Here is a 26359-nt window from a genome sequence, read left to right as displayed (position 1 = left end):
AAAGATGTCATATAGGCCACATCTAGCCAATAAAGCCTTGATTGAGTTTATTTTGAAAAGAGTGTATCTTGCATCACTGCACTGGCAGAGTCAACCATCACAAGGACATGATATGGGTAGGAATAAAGAGAATCATCAAAATATTGTGAAGGCAGTCAGCCCTGAGGCAAGTCACTAAGGAACATGGAAAGTTGGACAAAATAGTTAGCAAAATACAGTTAGTTAGAGAACATTCCCAAATGGTTCTGTCACACACTTATATACAAACACACACACAAAATGGGTAAAACATCTGTCCCTGTTTGAGGGTGCCTGACTGGCCTTCGAATCAACACCTTGGCCTCTGGAAATCTCCCTGCGGGCAAGTAGGAGCGGCTCTGAAGCCACTTCCTCTCTGTGGCGACATGGGCTGAGCAGCAGCACGAGGCTGAATGACAACCAGCCATAAACACTAACAGCAGCCCTAGCCCTGGGATAGTAATAACTCCACCTTACCTTACACCCTAGACCCACACCAATTTACATACCGCCCCAACAGATCCATGGATGACGCAATTGCCATTGTATTAAACACTGACCTATCCTATCTGGACAATTGGAATACCTATGTAAGAATGCTGTTCATTAACTACAGCTCAGCCTTCAACACCATAGTGCCCTCTAAGCTCAACACTAAGCTTGGGGCCCTGGGTCTGAAACCTGCCCTGTGCAACTGGATCCTGGACTTCCTGACGGGCCAACCCCAGGTGGTGAAGGTAGGCAACAACACATCCGCTACGCCGATCCTCAACACGGGGGCCCCACAAGGGTGAATGCTCAGCCCTTCCTGTACTCCCTGTTCACCCATGACTGCGTGGCCATGCACATCCCCAAGTCAACCATCAAGTTTGCAGACGACACAAAAGTGGTGAGCCTGATTGCCAACAACGACGAGACAGCCTACAGGGAGGAGGTGAGGGTCCTGGCGGTGTGATGCCAGGAAAATAACCCTTCCCTCAACATCAACAAAACAAAGGAGCTAATTGTGGACACCGTCCGCAACCACAGGGTTCTCCAGAGGGTGGCACGGTCAGCCCAACTCATCACTGGGGGAACACTGCCTGCCTTCCAGGACATCTACAAAACCAGGTGTCACAGGAAGGCCAAGAAGATCAACAAGGACCTCAGCCACCCGAGTCACGGCCTGTTCACCCCCATCTAGAAAGCGGAGACAGTACAGGTGCTTCAAAGCTGGGACCGAGTGACAGAAAAACAGCTTCTATCTCCAGGCCATCAGACTGTTAAATAGTCACCACTAGCCGGCCTCCACCCAGTACCCTGCCCTGAACTTTAGTCACAGTTACTAGCCGGCTACCACCCGGTACTCAACCCTGCATGTTAGAGACTGCTGCCCTATGTACACAGTCTTTGAACGCTGGTCACTTTAATAATATTTTCATACTGTTTTACCCACTTCATATGTATATACTGTATTCTAGTCAAGGCTCATCCTATATACTGCTGTACACACCTTTTCTATTCATATACTGTCCATAATGTCTACAAACACTATCATATACATATATATTTATATTCCGGACTCTGACACTGCTCGTTCTAATATTTATGAATTCCTTTCTTTAAAAAAAAAGTGATTTGCGTGCGTTGTTTTTAATTGTTAGGTATTACTGCACTGCTGAAGCTGGGAACATAAGCATTTCTCTACACCCGCGAGAGCATCTGCAAAATATGTGTATGTGACCAATAACATTGATTTGATTTTGATGATGGAGCCCAAACTCACTTCCCACCACGACCAGCGATTATCACCAAAAATAATACATAAAGTGGTGGGCAGCTTGGCTTCCGAGAAACTTGACTTGTTTTGAATTTGAACCTTATTTTTCTGTTAGCTACTCCCAGAGGATTAACTAGAAGTTACATGCAACCAGTTGATTGCAATTGGTATTTGGAGCAAATTATGTCATAAAACCAATGAGGGTATTATTCTACATAGTGTATAGGATAGTACGAGGCTCTGAAGTGTCAATGCCTGGCACAGTTGCAAGCATTAGGTGTGTACTTTACAGAGGGATTTTTCATACTTGATGCAATTAAGTCAAGGATTGTACGGTATAGTTTCTGTCAATGGTTAGCATTCTCCAGATCCAAGTCAAGATTCCAAACAATACATGCGAGTCTGTTATGAGTTAAGGATGGAGACAAATCTTAATTTAGAGAAAAGATTCCATTGAGGACTGCCTCCTCACGCATGTGTGTTCCTACGGGACACGTAACCTGCCCACGCCAGGTTATGCTGCACAGCCACCATGTCCCGCCTGAGCAGGAAGTCCGTGTTTTTGCTTTGTTTTTGCCCAGGACCCCGAGACGGACAAACGGACAAACCCCCCCCCCCCCCCCCACCCCACCCTTTAATGTGTGCCAGTGACGGCCAAAAAGCTCCCCATAAAAATAAGGAAGCGACTCAGCTCTTGTTTGCTTTTAACAAGTCCCCCATTTGCCATCCACAATCAATGCAGAGCAGTAGCCATGTTTGCTTTTGGGGTGTTTCAGTCCACCTAAGCTTTTGGAAATGTTGACGCTCATGTGGCTCGATGGAAGTTCTGAAAATATGGCTATCATTCTGCATAGATGATCACTGCCTCTCGTGCTCCTTACCGAATGTCTGGGAACTCCCTCACCAGGACCCCCACCTCCATTTGGATGGAGGGGATGTCTTCCAGGAGGATGATCTCAGAGAGGTGTGGGATAGCACTGTCTAGCCAGGAGGAGGAAGATTCCTAAAGGGGAGAGAGAGAGAAAGAGAGAGAAAGAGAGGGAGAGAGAGCGAGAGTGGTGTGATCAGAACAGATCCTCTAAACAGCACAAATGAGGATACAACAATCTAACAGGACTATTCATGTTCAACTAGTTCTGCTGCTCATGACAGGTCAACAGGCTATTTTCCGACTCAATGCCTTTGAGTCTACTACCTTGGCAACGGCTCAAACCCAGAACTAGATTAAGTGATTTCAAGCCTTAATGGTTACAACTAGATTGATGATGTTCACGCATTTGTTTGACCGGAGGGAACCATCAGATAACATAGACCCAAAACACCAAGGTTAAAAGTACAGCGACAGTATTGAGCATGCAAACTCAATTACCTGAGCATCAAAGTGACCCTGTTATTCTGAGAGGACTAAACCGTGTGGCCGACCAGAGGTTCATTCTGGTCCTCCACTCGACCCCAAAGGCTTGTCAGGGCTTCTAAAGCCCAGGGCAGGATGCCAGACCACTCGTCTGTAAACAACGCTATCCTGTTGTCCAGAGAGGTGACAAATGGATGTTTTATCTGGAGAAAGGGGCGGACGCCACAGAGGGAAGGATAGGGAGTGGGCTGGGGTGAAGGGTGAGGTGATTGCCCCCTTGTGCAAACGGCCTGCATGGTCATACATCTCTATCTAGGCTACAGTAGCCATTCTTTCTTCTCTTTTTTTTAACCCCTCTCCAGAGGACAAATACCTTTTTTTTTACGTCTCCTTTGTTTGAACTCATCCAGAGTTGTTTCAGTAACTCTCACAGACAGGCCACATACCAGTCAAACGTGATTAATGAGCACACACTCATGAGTGCAAACAAACACACACACATGCACACATGCACACGCCACACACCGTTCGTGGCGTCATGTCACATGCAGCACTGTTGATCCGACTACGGTCCTCTAGTATACCATAGTTGTTCTAGAATGACTCACCAGATCTTTGAAGAGCACTTTGACCTGCTTGCCCTCGTCGCGCAGTCGTCCAGCCATCCTCTTCCTCATTCTGAGGGACGTGCAGATGATCCTCCCCCTCATGAGGGAGCGCAGGTATTCCATCAAAACCCGTCTATGCACCTCTCCCACCAGGACCTGGGAGAACAAGGAAAAGATACAATCAATCAATCATCCATTCAGTCCATCAACAAAAAAAAACGTTTTCTCCTGAACAGTCACTGCTTTTTTCATTGCTTAGAATTAAAACCAGTCAAATATCTTTGAGTTATTAGTGCACATTGTGACATTGTGCCTGAGGACCTTAGCGCCTCCCCATGTTTACATGGCTCATACTTGCTTTGTCTCTGCCATGTACCTGATAGGGTGGGCTGTCCACCCTGCGGAACTTCTTGAAGTGTTCCTTAATGTGGGACTCGATTTGCTCATAGGTCTCTGTGTTGTTCAGCCACTTCCTCTTCACCAGCTTCTCAAAGAAGGGCTAAATATGGCCAGGAGAGGGAAAATGTGAGTGAGCGAGAGAGAGAGAGAGACAGGAAAATGGTGAGAGAATGAAGAAGACAAGGAAGGGAGGGAGGGAGACAGAGAGATGTGGATGTGGAGACGTCCATGTCACCTGAGTCAGATCCGTGTTTTATCGCTAACTGAATCACCCGACTGAGTTTATGTCTTCCTATGAGGATGTGTGGGCCGTTTAGACCAATAATTTCACAGATTGTGACTTCCTACCCAACGACAACAGCATAAAAAGCCCCAGCTCAATCAAGAGGATGCGACATGCGGCTCTGTGCCCCTGGACGACTGGCAATGCCCGTCTCTATGGCGGCTACTGAAGAGGAGCGGAACTGCACAGCCTGCCAGTAACTATGTGGCATGCCGCCAATCTAATCTTATTTAACCATGTTTGTCACATTGGAGCGGCTATTTTAGGGCCTCAGTTCTTCAGCACATCCCTGAGAACTTTGAGGGCAAGCCATGTGGAGACCAGTGATAAGATGTACTTTATATTCTGGGACACATGGCAGACAGAGGGACGCTTGAGGGCGCGTGTGTGTGTGTGTGTGTGTATGTGTGTGTGTGTGTGTGTGTGTGTGTGTGTGTGTGTGTGTGTGTGTGTGTGTGTGTGTGTGTGTGTGTGTGTGTGTGTGTGTGTGTGTGTGTGTAAACGTTTCACTATACTTGTGAGTACCAGAAGTGATCATCAGAATAGTAAACCAACTAAAATTCAGAGAAGTGAGTACAGTCCTCACTTGTAAAAAAAGGCTATTTTAGGTTTAGGGGTTAGGTTTAGGGGTTAGGTTTAGGGGTTAGAGTAAGAATTAGGGTTAGGGTAAGAATTGGGGTTAGGGGTTAGGTTTAGGGTATAGGGTTAGGGGTTAAAGTTAGGGTTAGGTTTATGGTTAGGGGTTAGGGAAAATAAGATTTTGAATGGGAATCAATTGTTGGTCCCCAAAAAGTACTCACAAGTATAGTAAGACATAGCGGTGTGTGTGTGTGTGTGAGGTTGTTTACATGTTGTGTTAGAAAGCTGAGACCATGGGTGTGTTTAGGAATCCTATGTGTGTGAGTTTACATGCGTGTGTGTGTGTGTTAAGAACACTCACCCTTATGTGCTCATACAGTCTGTCACTCAGCACCTTCACTCCCTGGTTGACTATTCTGTCCAGGGAAGTGTTTGCTCGCCTGGCTGAGTCCTCATTGATGGCAGGGTCGCACTGCACACAGCGCTGGACAAAACCCCTGCACAAACACACAGTCACAGCAGACTAATGAATACATTGTACACTTTCAGTGAGGGAAAAAACTATTTGATCCCCTGCTGATTTTGTACGTTTGCCCACTGACAAAGAAATGATCAGTCTATAATTTTAATGGTATGTTTATTTGAACAGTGAGAGACAGAATAACAACAAAATAATCCAGAAAAACACATGTCAAAAATGTTATAAATTGATTTGCATTTTAATGAGGGAAATAAGTATTTGACCCCTTGTCACAGAGTTCGTTGGGTTGTACAGACCAAAACGCAGCCGGGATGTGAATGCTCATCTTATTATTTAATTGAATAAGGAGAACACGGAGAAAAAACAAGAAAACGAATAAAGACTAGTGACAGTTTTACAGGCAGAATAAACGCAGTGCAAAATACAACTACCCACAACCTACCAAACAAACACACACCTACTTATAGGACTCCCAATCAGAGGCAACTAGAAACACCTGCCTCCAATTGAGAGTCCAGCACCCAAAACTACACATAGAAAAACAAACCTAGAACCTATACCAAAACTAACACACCCCACACAAAACCCCACAAAACAAAACAAATATACCTCTGCCACGTCCTGACCAAATATAATACAAATAATACCTAAATATTGGTCAGGACGTGACACCCCTCTGCAAAACGTGACTTAGTACTTGGTGGCAAAACCCTTATTGGCAATCACAGAGGTCAGACGTTTTTTGTAGTTGGCCACCAGGTTTGCACACATCTCAGGAGGGATTTTGTCCCACTCCTCTTTGCAGGTCTTCTCCAAGTCATTAAGGTTTCGAGGCTGACGTTTGGCAACTCGAACCTTCAGCTCCCTCCACAGATTTTCTATGGGATTAAGGTCTGGAGACTGGCTAGGCCACTCCAGGACCTTAATGTGCTTCTTCTTGAGCCACTCCTTTGTTGCCTTGGCCGTGTGTTTTGGGTCATTGTCATGCTGGAATACCCATCCACGACCCATTTTCAATGCCCTGGCTGAGGGAAGGAGGTTCTCACCCAAGATTTGACGGTACATGGCCCCGTCCATCGTCCCTTTGATGCGGTGAAATTGTCCTGTCCCCTTAGCAGAAAAACACCCCCAAAACATAATGTTTCCACCTCCATGTTTGACGGTAGGGATGGTGTTCTTGGGGTCATAGGCAGCATTCCTCCTCCTCCAAACACGGCGAGTTGAGTTGATGCCAAAGAGCTCCATTTTGGTCTCATCTGACCACAACACTTTCACCCAGTTGTCCTCTGAATCATTCAGATGTTCATTGGCAAACTTCAGACGGGCATGTATATGTGCTTTCTTGAGCAGGGGGACCTTGCGGGCGCTGCAGGATTTCAGTCCTTCACAGCGTAGTGTTACCAATTGTTATCTTGGTGACTATGGTCCCAGCTGCCTTGAGATCATTGACAAGATCCTCCCGTGTAGTTCTGGGCTGATTCCTCACCGTTCTCATGATCATTGCAACTCCACGAGGTGAGATCTTGCATGGAGCCCCAGGCCGAGGGAGATTGACAGTTCTTTTGTGTTTCTTCCATTTGCGAATAATCGCACCAACTGTTGTCACCTTCACACCAAGCTGCTTGGCGATGGTCTTGTAGCCCATTCCAGCCTTGTGTAGGTCTACAATCTTGTCCCTGACATCCTTGGAGAGCTTGGTCATGGTGGAGAGTTTGGAATCTGATTGATTGATTGCGACTGTGGACAGGTGTCTTTTTATACAGGTAACAAGCTGAGATTAGGAGCACTCCCTTTAAGAGTGTGCTCCTAATCTCAGCTCGTTACCTGTATAAAATACACTTGGGAGCCAGAAATCTTTCTGATTGAGAGGGGTCAAATACTTATTTCCCTCATTAAAATGCAAATCAATTTATAACATTTTTGACATGCGTTTTTCTGGATTTTTTTGTTGTTATTCTGTCTCTCACTGTTCAAATAAACCTACCATTAAAATTATAGACTGATCATTTCTTTGTCAGTGGGCAAACGTACAATATCAGCAGGGGATCAAATACTTTTTTCCCTCACTGTACATAATTTATGCATGTTTTAAGGAATATTATGAAAACACATCAAGGCAGTTTTTGCTCTGTACTTGAAAACTTGAATGTACCATTTTGGGGAATTGTTTTTGAGTATAGTACTTAAAGGGAAACTCTACCCAAAAACTATATTTTGGTATTAATTTCATTAGTCCGTTGTTGTCCTAAAATGTTTTGCATGTCAGCAATCATGTCTTCAAGATATATAACTTTAAAAATACAGAAAACAAATACCAAAATATATTTTTGGGGGTGGAATTTCCATTTAAGGCATTATTGGGGAAATGGACCGACTGTAACACAATGCAGGCTAGCCTACTACTGCTACAACAGTCCTACCTGAAAGGAGGACAGCAGTTGACCAGGGCGATGGTCTTGGAGACATATCCATCCTCGTTATCCCCAACCATGTTGACCAGACCCTCGTGGAACATCTCCACTTTCCTTTGGAAGCTGAAAGTTAAGCAATAATAACAGTATTAGAATGTCTCATAGAGATGTGCCTTTAAATATTCCAGTTAAACTGGTTGATTCCAGTTGATATATTCATTATTGCAGCATTATTATTATAGCATTATTGCAAAATAAAATGTAGCGGGCAGTGAGAAAACTATAGGTTTGGCATAGTGTAATAATCTTTTCATTCTAACAATGATGACAGTGACTTTGTTCTAGGCCTTATTATGTAATAAATAATGAGACAGTGTGTTCTAGGCCTTATTTTGTAATATGTAATGAGACAGTGTGTTCTAGGCCTTATTATGTAATATGCAATGATGCAGTGTGTTTTTGGCCTTATTATGAAATATGTAATGAGACAGTGTGTTCTAGGCCTTATTATGTAATATGTAATGAGACAGTGTGTTCTAGGACTACTACAGTGTGTAACATATCATTCTGCAGTGTGTGGTCCTCTCACCTGTACAGGAAGTCGGCGAGACCATTCAGACTGCACTGAGCCACAAGGGAACCCAGGTTTCTGTTGATGGCAGCTGACTGCTCAAGATCTACCTGCAGCCTCTACACACACACACACAGACACACACACACACACACACACACACACACACACACCACACACACACACACACACACACACACACACACACATACCAGATGTAATGTTGGCAAATGTGTATTATGTGTGAAGTGCTAACAGACACTTTCTTTCTTTCTCTTCTTTCTTTCTTTCTTTCTTTCTTTCTTTCTTTCTTTCTTTCTTTCTTTCTTTCTTTCTTTCTTTCTTTCTTTCTTTCTTTTATGTAATCTGTGTAGAAAGTGCTGGTACCAATCAAGGCCACTAGAGGCCAGTGAAGTGACTCTAAAACAGTGAGCTGTGATGGAATTCTAACGGAAGTGTCTGTATTGACTTTGGCTGCTGCTTGAGGAATGTTTTCTCTGCTCCACCAGATGGATGAGCTTATCCTCAAAGTACGAAGTGACCACATTTAGCATGCAATACAAAACCATCATGACCAGCCTCATCAAAATCAGGAGAAGAAATCAATTACTTCCGTAAGCTCCTGATATCTATCCCTGTGTGTGTGTGTGTGTACCTGGATGACGGTGCGAGCCAGCGTGATCTGATACTCCTCAATGTGCAGCGTCTCCATCCAACGCTTCTCCTCCTCGTCCAGCACCCGAGACAGCTCTGTGGTCACCATCTCCTGGAACGCAACCAGACCACGCGGTCAGACACAACTCAACCATGCACTGGACCACTGGGAGCTCTGCAGCCACAAAGCATCAAAATATTCCCAGCTGATGCCGTCAAGACATCAAGATGGAAAAAGACGTAGAATCACAGATAATACTGTAAATCTGGCTTCATTTGTTCTGATCTATAGCCCCTTTGTAAACATACCCTTATATTTTAAGTTTCCTCCCATTGGTGGGTGACCCCGCAGGGGCATGATTGATTGCCAGCCCACAGGCCACGCTGCCAATAGCCCCAGTGCTCTTTTTCCTCTGCAGGATTTACTTGTGGACTACTATTATGTCTACATACATGGACCCTGGATCTCCAACAGTGAACAGAGTACCATGCACACAACAGTGCTCTAGCCTACCTGGACTTGACTCGCAAGTGAGTTGCGTAATGACCTGAGCTAAATGGCCTGTTGTCTGGCTTCCATTGTGTGGTGTCCGTCGTAGACAGGAAAACCCCCGAGCTGACCCTGAGACGGTGCGCACTGATTGGCTACGCTGGTCGGAGTGATATCCCTCCCTTTAGGTGGACAGGAAGGACCATAGGAGCACCCTTTCGGGGCGCACCAAATGAGGAGAGGTGAGGGGTGGATGGTCGGCCCTTACCCTGACAGAGTTGAGACAGTCCATCTCCAGTTTGTCCACAGTCTCCGAGGGCAACAACGGCCCCAGCTGGGACCTGTTGAAGGGCGTCGTCATGCTGACTGTTCCAAGGACGTCCCTGGAGCGATTACAGTAGGAGGACAGAGTCAGTGGCATACTCATACAGTAACACTTAACTAATAAACTATTGTTTATGTACAGTATAATCGACAGTATTTATGCACAGTATTATGTACAATAACATCACACCACCTTGTAACATGCTTTACCGTGAAAGCATAAAGTGAAAATGAAATGAAACATTTCTGACAAGTTTGTGGTTTATGCAAGTTTGTTACAACATTTAGCTATATACTTTTGTTCATTCCTTTTTTTTATGCAGTTCTGCTACTTCCAAAATCTGATATGTGTAAAATCACAAGCTGCAATACACAATTATTGAATGAACTATTCAATAGTCTACACTCAGTGGCCTAAGATGGACACCCACTTGTTATAGATGTTGTAGAGCCAGTCCAGCAGAGAGTAGATATCTGTGATCAGCAGCTGGTCGTCAGTGATGCTCTGCAGTCTGCGGGCCACAGCCTGGTGGTAGCTCTGTAGGTACACCTGGAAGGGTTCGTACTCCTCTGGGTACACTGGCACCACGTTCCTCTTGGCCGCCCCCAGGTCCTCCACCACCCGGGTCCGCACCCTGTCCAGGTAGTCCGCCAGCTCCCCGCCCTGGGCCTCGTTCCTCTGGGGCAGGCTCCCGTTTGCTGCCTCCGCCACCGCCTCCTTCCACCGCTGCTTCAGCTGCCTGGGTCTGGGGCCTCCGGGCAGCGCCCCCTCACCCTGCGCCCAGTCCCGGTCCGCCTGCTCCTCCTGCTGCAGCACCTTCACCACCAGCCCCAGGTTGGGCCCCGCCGTGGGGGAGCGCAGCGACTCACGCACCACCGCCCACAGCTCCTTCTGCAGGGCTTCGTACAGCAGCTCCACGTCTTTGGCTTTGCGCCTGCCGCCGTCTTTGCTGCCGGGGCTGGTGAGGTCCTCTGGGACAGCACCACCTGCTGGTGATGAGGGCAGGGTCGCTGCAGCCGCCTCGTTACACTCCTGCTCCAGCTCCAGGATGTGTGTGTCAGCCAGGAACAGGTCTCTCTTAGTCACCAGCTGCAGAATTTCTAGAACTAAAGTAGAGAGGAGGAAAATGCATGATACAACTCCACATAACACATGATAAATAATCTATAGGCAATACAGCAGTATTAAGTCAGAAGGCAGAATGGAGACACTATCCTAATGGCAAAATCTGGGCTCTTGCACCCTCACCTGTCTATCTGTTATGCCACACAACACATGACCTGGTCAATTGGATCAAGTCCTATGTAAATCCAAAACCTACTCAAGTAAACATCACTATTCTTTGCTTTGAACGTGTTTACTAGCTATGTTTGTTTTCGCGTCAAGCTAAAGGCTAAGCCAGGTTGTCACCTACACAGGTTCCCACATCAGGTCCTATCCATATCAGAGGCTCCAGGCCTGAGACACAGATGTTGTTTGTCCCCTTTGGCTTGTTGTTTTTGGGCAGATTGGACACTGTTAGGCCGATCTCTCTGGAGGTGGGTTAGTTTCATCTCTACTTCAGTTGCACACTTCAAAAGATCCCATCAGGGACATGTGGGTGCCAAACATAAAGCATCCTAGATTCCCACAGAATGTCCACTCACTGTCCTCTCCTTAGACGCTTCTCTATCAGGTTGAGGTCTTTTATTCGGCTAGTATAGCTATGGAATAGTATATAATAAAGTTCATATTGCTTTGCATTAAAGTGGAGATATTGTATTTCCTGTGGAACTTCACTTTGGCTTCAGAAAGTTCCCATAAGTGCATATAGACTTTTAGAGCCCAGCCTCACCCATTGAGGTGATCTCATCATCTCTTACTCTGATGTGGTCTGAGAGAAAGTTTTTAAATTAGTACTAAAACCAGTGATGAAGTCGGCCATTTCCTATTGAAGTCACCAGACACTCCTCTCTGACATCACCCCTCACCCTCTGGGAGGAGCAACACAGCCTGTCAAAATCAATGAAGTCTGTTTGTCAGCTACAGGATAAGACCAAGTAAAGGCATGTCCGCCCTCAGATTTGTCCAGTTTTTTCATTTTTCAGACGTTAAATGAATGACTAAACTTCATTTTGAAGCACACATTTTATCAAAATAATTATCATAAAGATCTGTCAGCGGTATTTTGCCGGAGGGGGGGCGCACTGACTGACCAGGCAAAGAGTCCCCCCCCACACCGCCTATTCTCCCTAGTAAGTGGTTCCTTAAAAGGTGCACCACAGAGCAATGATTGATTCCTACTTCATGAATAAATAAAATGCTAATGTTTTCTTGTTTCTCGGTAATACTAGCCACCAAGCAATTTTATGAAGTTTACATTGGACTCCCAAGTGGCGCAGCGGTCTAAGGCACTGCATCTCAGTGCTAGAGGCGTCACTACAGACCCTGGTTTGATTCCAGGCTGTATCACAACCGGCCGTGATTGGGAGTCCCATAGGGTGGCGCACAATTGGCCCAGCGTCGTCCGGGTTAGGGTTTGGCTGGGGTAAGCCTTCATTGTAGAGCAACTTACAGTCAGTGCATTCCTCTTAAGATAGCTTGGTGAGACCACATATAACAGTGGTAGTAAGTACATTTTTCCTCAATAAAGAAGTTATCAGCAAAGTAGATTTGGGAGGGGTCTTATTTAAAATGGGTAGGGTCTTACTTGACATTTTCATAAGATGGGCGGGGACTCTGCTGTCCTAGCATCAGAGGGAAGCTGGTTTCTCCATTGGGGTTCCAGGACAGAGACAAGCTTTTGACTGGGCTGAGCGGGAGCTGATCTCCCGTAGGGGTGGGATGGCCAAGAGACCAGAGGCGGCTGATTGGAGTCCTCGGGTTGGGATGTAGGGTTTGAGCATAGCCTGAAGGTAGGGAGGGGCAGTACCTCTTGCTGCCCCATAAGCAAGAACCATGGTCTGGTAGTGGATGCGAGCTTTGACTGGAAGCCAGTGGAGAGTGCAGAGGAGCGGGTGACTTGGGAAGGTTGAACACCAGGTGGGCTGTGGCGTTCTGGATAAGTCGTAGGGGTTTGATAGCACATGCGGGGAGCCCAGCCAACAGAGAGTTGCAGTAATCCAGACGGGAGGTGACAAGTGCCTGGATGAGGACCTGCGGCACTTCCTGTGTTGGGAAAGGTCGTACTCTATGGATGTTGTAGAGCATGAACCTGCAGGGGCAGGTCACTGCTTTGATGTTTGCAGAGAATGACAGGGTATTGTCCAGGGTCACGCCAAGATTATTTGCGCTCTGGGGGGGACGGACACCGCGGAGTTGTCCACAGTGATGGAGAGGTCTTAGAGCTGGTAGGCGTTCCCCGGGAAGAAGGGCAGCTCCGTCTTGTCGAGGTTGAGCTTGAAGTTGTGGACCGACACCCAAGCTGAGACGTCTGCCAAGCACGCAGAGATTGTCATCCACATAGCAATGATAGGAGAGACCACGTGAGGATATGACAGAGCCGAGTGACTTAGTATAGAGAGAAAAGAGTACACTCTTAGAAAAAAGGGTTCTTTGAAAGGCAAAGGGTTCTACCTAGAATCTTTAACGACCTAAGAACCCTTTGATTCTTTGATTATTCTTTGGAAGGCAAGAAGGGTACTTTGGAAGGCAATAAGGGTTGTACATAGAACCACAGCTGTATATCCTATTTTCCCAGGATGCTCTATTGCAAGGTGATTTTCAGAATTGTTTGTTTTAATATCTGTGTTTTTGCATATACATTGATTGGTTGGATCATTTTATGCTACACAAAGATAAACAGGCTAAACTAATCCAATCTGTTAGTAGTTGGGCTTATTGCACCCGTTACTGAGACGGTTGTTCCAGTTTAGATGATTGAGGTAGTCTCAGTATTCAATCTTCCCTACCCTGGCAGTCATTCTGAATGCAGGTTGCGGATGGTTAAAAGTTAACATTGTTGGATATTCTAACTCTGGCTGGATTCCGATAGGAATTACACATCACTTTGCAAGCCAGCTTAATTTGCAGCCATGATGTGGCCTGTAAACCAGGAGTGTCCTGACACAGCTGTGTTAGGTTATAACTAGGCCATCAAAGAAAGGCCTTATGATATATGCAAAGGGTTCTACCTAGCACCAAAACGGGTTCCCCTATCGGGACAAACCCAAGAACCCTTTATGGTTCTACTTACATTTACATTACATTTAAGTCATTTAGCAGACGCTCTTATCCAGAGCGACTTACAAATTGGTGCATTCACCTTATGATATCCAGTGGAACAACCACTTTACAATAGTGCATCTAAATCTTTTAAGGGGGGGGGGTTAAAAGGATTACTTTATCCTATCCTAGGTATTCCTTAAAGAGGTGGGGTTTCAGGTGTCTCCGGAAGGTGGTGATTGACTCCGCTGTCCTGGCGTCGTGAGGGAGCTTGTTCCACCATTGGGGTGCCAGAGCAGCGAACAGTTTTGACTGGGCTGAGCAGGAACTGTGCTTCCTCAGAGGTAGGGAGGCGAGCAGGCCAGAGGTGATTGAACGCAGTGCCCTTGTTTGGGTGTAGGGCCTGATCAGAGCCTGAAGGTACGGAGGTGCCGTTCCCCTCACAGCTCCGTAGGCAAGCACCATGGTCTTGTAGCGGATGCGAGCTTCAACTGGAAGCCAGTGGAGAGAGCGGAGGAGCGGGGTGACGTGAGAGAACTTGGGAAGGTTGAACACCAGACGGGCTGCGGCGTTCTGGATGAGTTGTAGGGGTTTAATGGCACAGGCAGGGAGCCCAGCCAACAGCGAGTTGCAGTAATCCAGACGGGAGATGACAAGTGCCTGGATTAGGACCTGCGCCGCTTCCTGTGTGAGGCAGGGTCGTACTCTGCGAATGTTGTAGAGCATGAACCTACAGGATAGCATGTTTTTTGTAGTGAGAGTACGCGGTGGAGAAACAGATCCTCTCCACGCCATCTGGTAGGAGCAGCCTGCCAGGTAGGATGCAATCCAAGAGTTTGCAGAGCCTGAGACGCCCAGCCCTGAGAGGGTGGAGAGGAGGATCTGATGGTTCACGTTGTGGAAGGCAGCGGATAGATCTAGGAGGATGAGAACAGAGGACAGAGAGTCAGCAGTGTGGAGAGCCTCCGTGACACAGAGGGAAGCGGTCTCGGTTGGGTGACCAGTCTTGAAGCCTGACTGGTTAGGGGTCAAGAAGATCGTTCGGTGAGTGATAGTGAGAGAGTTGGTCAGAGACAGCAGGCTCATGTGTTTTGGAAAGAAAAAAAAGAAAGGGAAAGGCGGATACCTAGTCAGTTGCGCAACTGAATACATTCAACCCGAAATGTGTCTTCCGCATTTAACCTAACCCCTCTGAATCAGAGAGGTGCAGGGGTATAATGGTCTGTAGTTTTCGACGTCAGAGGGGTCGAGTGTTGGTTTCTTGAGGACTCTGAAAAATGCTAAATTCTCCACCCCTCCATCCTCACGTACTTCGTGACACCTCTAAAATAATGGGTGCACGACGCCCCTGAGACCAAGCCCTACTTCATGTTTTGCTGCCCTAATGTAATTGGCTAACATACTGTAAGGCTCCTTGAGTCCTTCTCACATGACCTCACTTACTGAAAGCAAATGCGAAATGGAACAGACTCATTTGCATAGCTCATTCCAATAAACAGTCTTATGTGCCAAAACCATCATTTTACAGGAATACACCCCTTCAGGTGTTGATGGTTTTTCTAGAGCAGAGAGCTTTGAAATGCTCTTCATGCTTGGGCCCCATGATGGCATTTCAGACCAAAGTTCAGTCAGCTTTTATCTGATGGCAAAGTACACGTGTTGATTAACTTATTGTGGTTATGGGAGTTGGCTGGCAAAAGTGCCTCTCTCCGCATGGTGGGATCTGGTGGGTAACAAAAGCATAGCTGAAGTTCAAGAGAACATTAGGACAAATGGGGAATGGTCTCACATTCTAAGTTGCTCATTAACTGACCAATCCATAGATCAGCCATCAACAGTGTTCCCAGTACCTGAAAGTGTTCCCAGTACCTGAAACGGAATGGTGGATGGAGGAAGCTTTCCAATCACACCTGCAAAGCAATAAAGCTAGCAGTATGCATATTTCAATACAGACATATTTAAAGTTGCTAAGCTCTATACGTCAAGGAACATGTCAAAGTATATATTACCAGGTTTTACCGCAACAACAAACCACTCAGTTTTATGAAGGTGAGCTAGTTGTGGGCCCAAGCTAACGGAGTACGTTACAACTACACCTTTATAAAGCCAGCCATTACACTCAAAGCAGCTAACTACAGTTTGACAAAAAACATACATGCATTGAATGCTTGCTAGTGTAACATGCATGGAGCGCTACTGTGTAACAATAGTTTACTCAAAAGAAAACTCAAAGAGCTGTTTACACATTCTGTGTGATAAGTGCAAGGGAGTAGGTAGGGTTTTTACAGTAATCACACAATGTGATTAGAGGGGTCAGTGTAGTGAATCACTGTGTACTAAAGCGTTTGGAGATCCTTGTCTCTGCATACCGCCCAGCCCAAGTGAGGTGACTGGGGCATGAGCACAGCACTGGGAGGAGAAGGAAGCTGTCTGATGAGAAGCAGGAGGAGTCAGCCATGTCTGTTTACTGTATGCTAGTGAATGGGCTGCTGTGTGTCTCAGCATCAGGTGTCAAACTCAATAAGGCTCCCGATCTGCTTGCATAAGTCATTTGTGTCTCTGGACAGCCGGATAGCAATTCACATGCTGTTGTCCTGCACAGCCCAGCAGCATGGCAGGAAATGATGTAATTTCCTCCTCCTACATTTAATTGGCGTGGTGACTGAACACAACGACCCCAGGAAAAGGGGCAGGGAAGTGTGGGGCTGGGGCGGTGACATGACACCACTTTGGGGACTCTCTCTTATAGGCCTACGAAGCACATTGCACCACTGCTATGGTGCGTCACAGATCAGCTGTGTAAATAACCGTCCCTCTCGCTCTGTTCGGGTACCTCACGGCTTCCACCGCAGTGCTGAGTTGCCCGTTTTTTCTCCCCGTTCCCATAAATGAACTAGAGGATGCGGGGGCGCGGCGCTGCCGGCCTGCCGCCTTGCTCATCCTTCCCTGTCCCGCTTGAGGAAGAGAAGTAGCGCTCAGCAATGCCCATACCCACCCCCCCAACATCACTCCATCATTTCCAAAGTTCCCTGCCAACGCAGCGGAAGGACATCTAAATATAAAACACAATACAGCCAGGCACATCTCCCTTAAAGAGAGCGGGAGGTGGAAAATGACTGTTCCTCTTCCCTTGTGATAGGAAGACACCACGTCTTCCACATGATGGTTGTCTGCCCACAGACAGAGCCCTGGCATGGTGCGGCTGGTGGCGACGCGTCACAGAGAGGGAGTAACCGTCCGCCGTGGCTCGGCCTGCTCACAATCACCACGTTAAGGTGAGAAGTCAGTGGCCCTCACTTTTAGTAGAGATGTTGTTTTTTTGTTGAGGTCCTATAACGTGTCCCCTTGAAATAACACCAGCACTGGATCGGCAGATGTTTGAGGGCTTTGCACAGATTTGACAGCCTATTCGGGGATCATTAAAAGCACAGATTGGCCTGGAATGGGCAGTACCACAGACGCTTAGCTAAGCTAAACAGTACATGGGAACACTGGTCTTTTGTTCCAAGGCACTTACCCCCTAAGCCTGTCATACGGAACATACCCAGATAATGTACACCAGTGGAACCACCCTTCCTCAGTGCAAACCACAAAAGTTTTAATGCTGCGAGGGCCGCCTATGGGATCTCTATGAAGGCTGCGGCTATGGCAGATATTATGTAACTTTACCTTGAGGAATTTAAGGGGAAATGTTGGGCTTTGTTATTACCAAAAGGAGTAAAATCAATATGTAGTGATATGTAGTGTACTCTCTATTCAAATGATGCAGGGTAAGAACACACCTGTAGAACTGCCATCGAGACACTCTCCAGTCATGCTGCTCAGAGCCTAGCAGTACCATATTGTCCGGGGGTGCCAAGCAAGTAAAATATGAGCCTCCTTCCTGGACTCCAAAACCACAGTTCTCTCTCCAGTGAATTCAAAGCAGCATCACATGTTCCCTTTAAACTGTATCTTTGCCTCTCTTGAGTCTGTAGAGGAGTTGCAGAGATGGACAAGACTGTAACTACCAATTGGATATCACGGAATTGGGGAGAAAAGGGGTAAAAGTTAAAAATGAATAAATAAAAAAGAAATGACTGTATCTCTAAAATCTATGACCAGCATCTACACTGCCTCCTCAGTCCTCTGCAGGCTTTCTATGGGTACTGTATGTGGACACCTGAGCTATAGAACCTCAACCTCTCCCATTCTCTGGTACCCATTCAGCCTTTATCTAAACAGAAGCAGCCTAGCCTGGTACCAGATCTGTTAGTGCTTTAGTAGAGCCAACTGCTATGGTCGTTGTCAATGCTAAACAGATCTGGGACCAGGCTAGAGGCAGCCTGCCTGTCTTCACATCTCAGCATGTGCGAGGCAGATAAATATTTTCCTCCAAAAGCTAAAAATCTAATAAGCAGAGGAGCATCCAACAATCTCCCCACAGCTCCACCAAACTCCACCATATTCCTGCAGGCACAGCTGGGTAAAATCTGTTCCGCCCTTCCCTTCCCACCCTCTCATTCCATCCCTTTCTCCACAATCCCAAGCTCAGCCACAACAAAGCGAGCCAGGCCCTGTCCTAGCCCTGTCCTGAGAAAGCCTTTGGTCCCAGGCCAGCCCTCCAGGCCTTGGTTTTCCCTCTGGATGGAGAGTGACATGGCGTCTATGCTAAGTGAGCGGAGGCCCAGAGACAGAGAGGCCTCCTCCCCAGCCACTCCCTCCCGTCAGCACACATCCCAGCAGGGCGGGGACTGATCACATTAACTCATCCTGGGAGTCAGTATTACACTGCACTCAGATCCCCCTTTCTCCTCATTGCTCTGGACATTCGACCGACAGTAACAAAACAAACACTAATTCGATTATAGGAAAAGTTCACTCCCTGGGTTGTCACTCTGGCAGAAAAGGCAGCTCTGCCCAGCTTCATTTCTTCGTCTTTTATTTCCCTAACTGATTGCTTGTTATAATGCATTTCTATTTGCCACAGTGAGGTATGAAAACACCTACTTTTGGCACACGGACACTTTAAACTGACAGTGTTACAACTGCTGTGTTTCAAGGTCATATATTGAATATGAGAGGAAGCAGCATGCATTTCATCATGGCTAATATAGCCATTAGTTGCTAGGATCCCGACACAGTTTTCATAGCAGCTATTGCAGGACATGAGCCAGCTCTAGCTATGGTTTTATGGTCCAGGGGCCTTGGGGTTGTCATTTGGCAAGGCCTGGAAATCATTCACGAGGCAGTGGCCTGCACCTCCTATATGGCCCTGTTATCAAGGAGCTCTTGGATGCTATGAACTCAATCCAATGTGGATCCACCCAGCCAATCAGAGGGGTATGACACATTGAGATCATGGCTACCATGTTAGCTGGTTCACCAGCTAGGGCTGACGATAATGGGGGAGCTGGGTTGGGACAGGGGGCTGTGGGCTGAGGGCTTGGTCAGAATATGTTGTAATCCGACCCTAGCTTTCTGAATACCTGAGGCCAGGTTGGTTGCCACACTCATCTGTTTGGACGAAGACTGAAGGGAAAATCCCATGTGGAGGTACAGGGAGAAGTGTTGAGGTTGCTTTAGCTTTGTGCTCTTTCAGACTATTCAGATTGAACTGCTTTACTTTCAAGGCACGGATGGGTTGCAAGATGTACTGCGGTTTCGCATATGAATACATGTTTCCTTAGTTTCAATATAGTTCATGTCTGTATTCTCTTGTCTATATTCTGTCTTGAATCATTGAATCACTGCATATTTGGTTGGCGGATCATGAACACTTTTCTTTCAATATGTCTGAAACAGTTGGCAAATAGTCTAAATGGTCACTCACTCTCCATTACTGAGGTATTTCCTGACACTTGAGCACAGCCACACAGTCTACTTAGCTGAGCACATACTGGTTTCTTCTTGTAATGAACGCCACAACACCGATGTCCACAAACATAAACTGTCCGTCCTGTTTTCCTTAGCTCCTGGCTCTTTTTTTAAAGGACCAGTCCAGAAACAAACAGCCTTAAGGAACAAAGGCTTTTCCATGTTGAAGGAGGGCCCATCTCTTTACAGAGGGATGGCCTGGTGAGAATGTTACTGCTACTGCTATTTTCTTAATAAGAAAATGATGGTGTCAAATATTCACCAGCCTCAACATAACCCTGAAAAGATCTTTACAATAGGAGAAGTTTCAGTTGTGTGGCATGAGGAAATGAATGAAAGAAACCTACAGTTCCCTACTGGTCATGTCTTTGTGATTGTTTGTGCCGACAGCTGAGAGAACAATGCCAGAAAGTGCCGTTTTTCCCCTAACAAACACAGTCAAATATACAAAAAAAGGCCCCTTCGCTGTGTCAGCTGGAGGAAGGGGGGGGGGGGGGGGGGGGTTCACCCAAGAAATAACACACATGGTTAAAAAGCAGAGCGGAGCACGCGTCCCATTCCTCCTCCGTGGATCCCTCTTTCATCACTCTCTCCGTACGGCACTCATGCATGGATCCCCGGTGCGAGGTGTAATGGTGTAAAGCTTTGATATGACAGCCTGTATGGCTGAATTTCTAAGGCGATAAAGCCATTCTGTCCTGCTTCACTAGTCTCAGATACGTCATGGGGCCCAGTGGCGCAGGTAAAATGGCATGAACACGGAGAAGCAGCATCTTTATAAAGCCTCCGAATGCGTGACGTGTCCTCTGGGTCTTAGCAATCGAGGCATGAAGTCAACAGCCTGTAAACAACACATCTCAGTGATATTTTGAGCGTGATAAGATGGTATTTGGACCGCTTGCTTACTGAAAGACCAGGACAAAGAGTGAACATGTCTGATCCTGAGCTCTCAGAAGTTTCTGTGCTCTTTGTAAAGCTGGTTAACTGGCCCTCTGCATTCTTTATAATAAAAAAAACCCCGGGTCTGTTGCTGCCACCATAAGCCTTATCTTTACTCCTCACACAGAGAGACAGGTACAACCTGTTGGTGTTAAACATGAATGCTGATCTCTAGCAGAGCTGACATGGGGGAATACCATTACTGAGTGCCCACACACTATCCCGACCATTAAGCTCTGGATTGTTAAGTTCAGACTCACGGAATCAAGTTCTGTGCTTTACAAATATTTAACAGACCTATCATTAGACAATGATTAGTGTATAATAAGTATTCAATAAAACCTTTTTTTCCCCCCCAACATTGGTTATTCTAAGCATAATGGAGTAGCTTTTCAAGCAACCCCATAGTGTGGTTTGTGTGTTAATTATACTCTTTCATACCGGAGACGTCATTTAATGAACAAAGGTGGGTAACGGAACAGCACATATTTAACGGCGAGGAAGGCCAGCGTAATAGTGAATAAAGTCCCAACAGCACCACAACACCACCCTACATCAAACATTTCTGTGGGAAATCCTTTGGTTGGTCCTCCTGCATAGGAATGACTGCATCTCTCAGCAGCGGCCCAGTTGGATCTGGTCTCCTCTATCCCAGCGACCTCTTTCTCCCATTGTTTCCAAAGTGTCCAAAAATAGCCCAGACATTGAGACATTGATAACATCATCTCTGTTGTGAAAATAGTAACATACTGAGGGATTATGGCGGGAATGATTGTTTACCGGAAAAGGCACTGTTTCATCATAGACCTGTGACACATGGAACGCCCAGCTGAACTGAAGCAAACCTTGGCCATAACTATCAACTAACTTTGCGCATAGAGTGCTTCTCTGTCTGTTGTGGTTTTACTCATTGGTTAAAATGTGATTTAGTGATATATTCCAAGGCAAAATATCAGTTGAAATGTTTGGGTTACTATCAGCCACGATCTCCATTAATTTGACCAGTATCTTAACAACTCAAATGAAATGATGAGCTAGCATAACCTTACTGTTACCAATCAACAGTCATTGACAGCCACCATGTGACCCCCGTTGGAATCCTTCAGAGTGGATCACAGTGCACCCTGGCTGACCCTTAGTAACCCAGCGCTCCACAGAGAGCTGTCCTTACCTGAGAGGGGCTCCCTTGGCTTCACCTCCTCTACCACTTCCTCCTCCACCACCTCTTCTTCATGAGACGAGTGGTCGGCCATGGACCCCCTATTCAGCTTGCCCAGGCCCACCATCTTCATGAAGGAGAGCCGGCGGCTGGAAGAGTCGCCCCCCTCGCTCTCTGAGCACAGCTCCCCGTTGGGCAGGCTTTCCTTGCGAAGGCTCTCCCTGCACTTCCCTGCAAATCTGTGCGGAGAAGAGGGGGAGTTAAGGGTTAATTTTTTATTTTATTTAACCTTTATTTATCTTAAGGGGGTTTGGTTATAGGAGATGTGGGCTGAGCTCAACATCCTCTACTAAACCACTCCTCAACAGCTTTTCTCTACACCTCTCGTACCTGAGTAAGCTTCCCTCTGAGCTCCGTCGGCCCTTCTTCTTCTTCTCTGAGGTGGGGGTGCTTGCAACGGACCCCTGAGGGGAAGGGGTGGCAGTGCCCTTACTGCGTCCTGACATACGGAGCCCCTTGCCCAGCTTGCCCAGAGTCTTTAGTGGGGAGACGCCTCGGATCCGGTCCAGAGTGCCCTTCAACGAACTCCTCCCTGAGCCGCCACGTCTCTCCTCGTTCGCCTCATTCTCATCCTCCTCGTCCTCGAAGGGGTTACGGTCTCGTGGTGTGCCCCCGTCCAGGAGTGAGTGCGCCTGAGCCCATTCCTCATTGTCACTGGGCTCCTCAAAGGGGCTGGATTTCAGCTTCAGGCTCATCTTGCGAAGGATCAGCTCGCCACGCGTGTTCTCCAACTCTCCGTTCACCCTGCTGCCTCCCTTCAGCCGCGCTGGGAGGTTCTTGAGGATGGGCATGCTTCCACTTGGGGGTTAAACTAAGGAACAGAGAGAGAGAGAGAGAGAGAGAGAGAGAGAGAGAGAGAGAGAGAGAGAGAGAGAGAGAGAGAGATGTGGAATGATTACAGGGGACCTTTTCCAAGAGATGCTTCCATAATATTTGGCCTGAATGAAACTGATAATACAATGTCACACATCTTTCTTTGTTCATTATACTATAATAAGATTTCTTCTGACACAGCTAATAAAGACAGTTACTTAAGTAACTCAGATATAGAGTTTAAGATAAGTCATCTGTTCACCCAATGTTACTGCCCCACTCTTGTATGGGGTAACGTGAGAGTTCATATACTGGATGGTTAACAGCAATCATTCTCTGTAAAGAGTCTATCTGATAAAACATTAACAGGTAACCTTCCGCCTTACCACCCAAACAGGAATCACCATGGAAACCCTAACCCTGCTTCCATTTGGGTGGGAAGGCGGTTGTGAATAGATGTGCTATGTTATAATGGTCATGTGGCTGAGATCCAGGATCTGGGGCTATTTTATTAGGTTTCAGATCCTTGTTCTACTTGTTTATGCGCTATAGTCTTTGATGCCCTTTGACCCTTTTGAAGAAAACACATTTGTTCCTCTCTATGGGCTTCCTGCCACACCGAGAGCCCTGCGATATTTACGGCTGGTGACAAGGAGAAGGTACAACGCTGAATCACTTCCTCTGTGTGTGTGTTCAAAAACTTTAGGATAATGATGGAGGCCGCTTGTTCCGTGCCCTTATTTGGGGAAATTGAAAGTGACATTTGAGAACATTTAAGTGGGAAGTCCTGAATTTATCAATTGAAAATCCTGAGACCTCTTACGCTCACCAATTTACAATGTTCTCCTACCTACTCCTACTTGATACAAACATAAAAAGTATTGATTTTGTTCTAACCAATGAAAATTCCTTGATGAATTCTGGGTAAAGTAAAAACTAAGTCAAACATTATGAATGATAAACTTGGATATAACATATTCTAAAACACATTCCATATCAGATTAAAAAAAGACTTGATTCATGATGTTTCACAATAACGTGAATAGCTTTACACAAATTATTATGGTCAGAGCGTTTTAAATTCCTAAAAAGGACCTATTGTTTTCTGGCTTCCCTAAGTGTTTTAGAATGACAATGCGGCTGGATGCTTTTTCCATGTGGGTGGCTAAGCATTCAAGGTTTCCCTGTGCAATTAGAGAGCCAACCTCCAGGGGAACCACACTGAGAATATTGTGATACCGTATAAGAGTGTTATACACAGCTGTACTTATTTAGACCAGGTCGCCAGCTTGGAAAAAGACCCACCTGTCTAGGGAGGGGATGTTAACCATGGGGCAAAGGAAACTGCTACAACTGAGACATACAAATGATGACCGGTTTGTGGAAAGGGATATTAAATAACAGTGAACCATTTCATTTTTCTTTACACAACATGGACTTAGCCTATACAAGGGCTATATAAGTGATGTTACAGAATAGGCCTGCATATGACTCTGGTTATAAATGTGTTATTACACACTCTTACTAATGAAGTTATATTTTACCCATTTGGTTCAATGTCATGACTTGCAGAAAACGCATATGAGCAAACAACAGGAAGCAAGCCCAACTAGTGGCATGACAACAAGGAAACTAAAAAGATACTGAATAGTTCTGCAAAGCAAATGATAGCCCTATCTTTGACTTCGGGTAGAAAACACAGAGTCTCATGAACAATGGCTTGCTAAATGCACAGATATTCACGGAGGGACATCAACATGAAGCATGATGTTGACAAACCGAGTTATGTACGCATGTGGCATTGGCGATAGTTGGTGACACTAGTAACAGAGATGTCTGATAAGCTTTTTTGAGAGGGGCTGTAACAAGTGGTCCCGTGGACAGCCCTCCTTGTTGTCCATCCCGCTCTCCCACACCTCCTCATCTACTTAGCTACTAAAGCTACACTGTAATTCCTGCTCTAATTATAACCTAATCAGAGCAGCCATTATGAAAGCAGCAGTTAGATCACTGGGGGAGATACGGGGACCACGTTCCAGACAAACTCGACTTCCTGTCTCGTCCAGGACCAAGTAGCAGACAAAAGGGACAGGTCCCCCTTGGTCCCCTCCCCTCCACCTCTGTAACGGGCCAATGGCACAACCCACCAGCCAGGCCAGGCATTTCTGTTTTGTTTACACACACTATCGAGGGTCTCATCTCTCTTGACACAGATTAACTTCAAAAGCTTGTACACCATGTCCTTCTGGATTGGCTGGATATGTATGACGCCAATGTGTTGTTTATTAGCCATATCAACAAACAACCCTCTTTAATCTCATGTCTTGAATAGGCCTATACTCAGGCTTGACCTCCAGCTATTTAACATTTTAGAGACTAAGAAAAAGGCCTAGAATAAGTTTGAACTGTTGAACTGAACACAATAGTGTGTAATCAAAGACTTCACTGGGTCCAAAGTCCCCTCTCTGAAGACAAAGTCCCCTCTCTTCTATGAAGGACAGAAGGGAGAGAGCGGGCATCAAGCTACTGCAGAGAGGCCAGGCCTGCCGTCAAGATGTGGCAGATATGAGGGGCTCCTCTCCGTCTCCATCCTGGCCTAAGGCCACTCAATGAAGGCAGAGGTTAGAGGAGAGGCCCGATAATGTTGGAAGGGCCCCAGAAAATACAGTTTTGTGTAACTTTCCTTGAGGACAGAAACTGTCCTGAGAGCGATAGTGTTATGGAGACTGGCGACATGGGTATGTGAATCCAATAAAACATATTAGCAGCATAGGAAATACCTGTACGAGTAAGTACGATTACTTTGGAAAGGCAGTTTTTTTCCCTCAATTATTTCCTCATCTACGAGGAAAAATGAATCAACAGGTGATTTCGCCCTTCAGTGTCCTTGATGGGACAGATTTCATCTCAATCAAGGCTTCCAATCTCAGTGTTGGCTTTGAACAATGAGCTCTAATACCTTATCTGTCATCAGGATCATATTAAGGGATGAAGCAAAGCAGCTCACTATCACATCAGCATTGCTCAGTAGTTGCAACAGCTAACACAATGGCTATGTGAGTCCTATAAGACTTCTGCAAAGAATATGTCCCTTATTTCAACATATTTAGGGCATTAAACTGTTAACTGTTCTCTGGTAGACCCATGTCTAAATACACAGTGCTGGCTGTGAGCAGATATAAAGGAGGGGGAGGGGGACCCCCCCCCAAAAAGAAGTGAACTTTCTGGATTTTCTTCTGCAGGAAGAAAATATGTCACAGTCAGCTCATTTCGAGTTAAATTCTCCTGAGAGTGCAGAGGAATACATCATGAATCTCTTGAAAATGTGTGAGTTTATAAAGAGAGTCAAGCTCAGCATTAGAGACTTTTCTGATCAATAGTTATTCTACAAAAGCTGTCTCAGGCCCAACTTTTGTAGAATAAATATTATTTATGAACTAATCAAATTAGTCTCTAA

At 46.1% G+C, this 26359-nt stretch overlaps 1 protein-coding gene across 3 annotated transcripts in view; it reads right to left on the bottom strand.

The window, feature by feature from the left end:
* Window positions 1-26359, bottom strand: part of exoc3l2b (exocyst complex component 3-like 2b) — a 34654-nt gene that overhangs the window by 1439 nt on the left and 6856 nt on the right. For all 3 annotated transcript variants that reach the window (XM_014214078.3, XM_045724409.1, XM_014214077.3), the window contains exons 2-12: window positions 22420-22900; window positions 22042-22268; window positions 10363-11038; window positions 9876-9990; window positions 9119-9229; window positions 8482-8582; window positions 7902-8015; window positions 5362-5497; window positions 4116-4238; window positions 3740-3895; window positions 2659-2780 (exon numbers count right to left, since the gene is read on the bottom strand). In XM_014214078.3, coding sequence (XP_014069553.1) covers window positions 2659-2780; window positions 3740-3895; window positions 4116-4238; window positions 5362-5497; window positions 7902-8015; window positions 8482-8582; window positions 9119-9229; window positions 9876-9990; window positions 10363-11038; window positions 22042-22268; window positions 22420-22880 — 2342 coding nt within the window. In that variant the 5' untranslated portion in view covers window positions 22881-22900. The remainder of the gene's footprint in view (window positions 1-2658; window positions 2781-3739; window positions 3896-4115; window positions 4239-5361; window positions 5498-7901; window positions 8016-8481; window positions 8583-9118; window positions 9230-9875; window positions 9991-10362; window positions 11039-22041; window positions 22269-22419; window positions 22901-26359) is intronic.

This window comes from Salmo salar, chromosome 09 (genome assembly GCF_965601325.2).
Source record: "Salmo salar chromosome 09, fSalSal1, whole genome shotgun sequence".
Classification (NCBI taxonomy): domain Eukaryota; kingdom Metazoa; phylum Chordata; class Actinopteri; order Salmoniformes; family Salmonidae; genus Salmo; species Salmo salar.
This window is presented reverse-complemented; position numbering and strand designations above follow the sequence as displayed.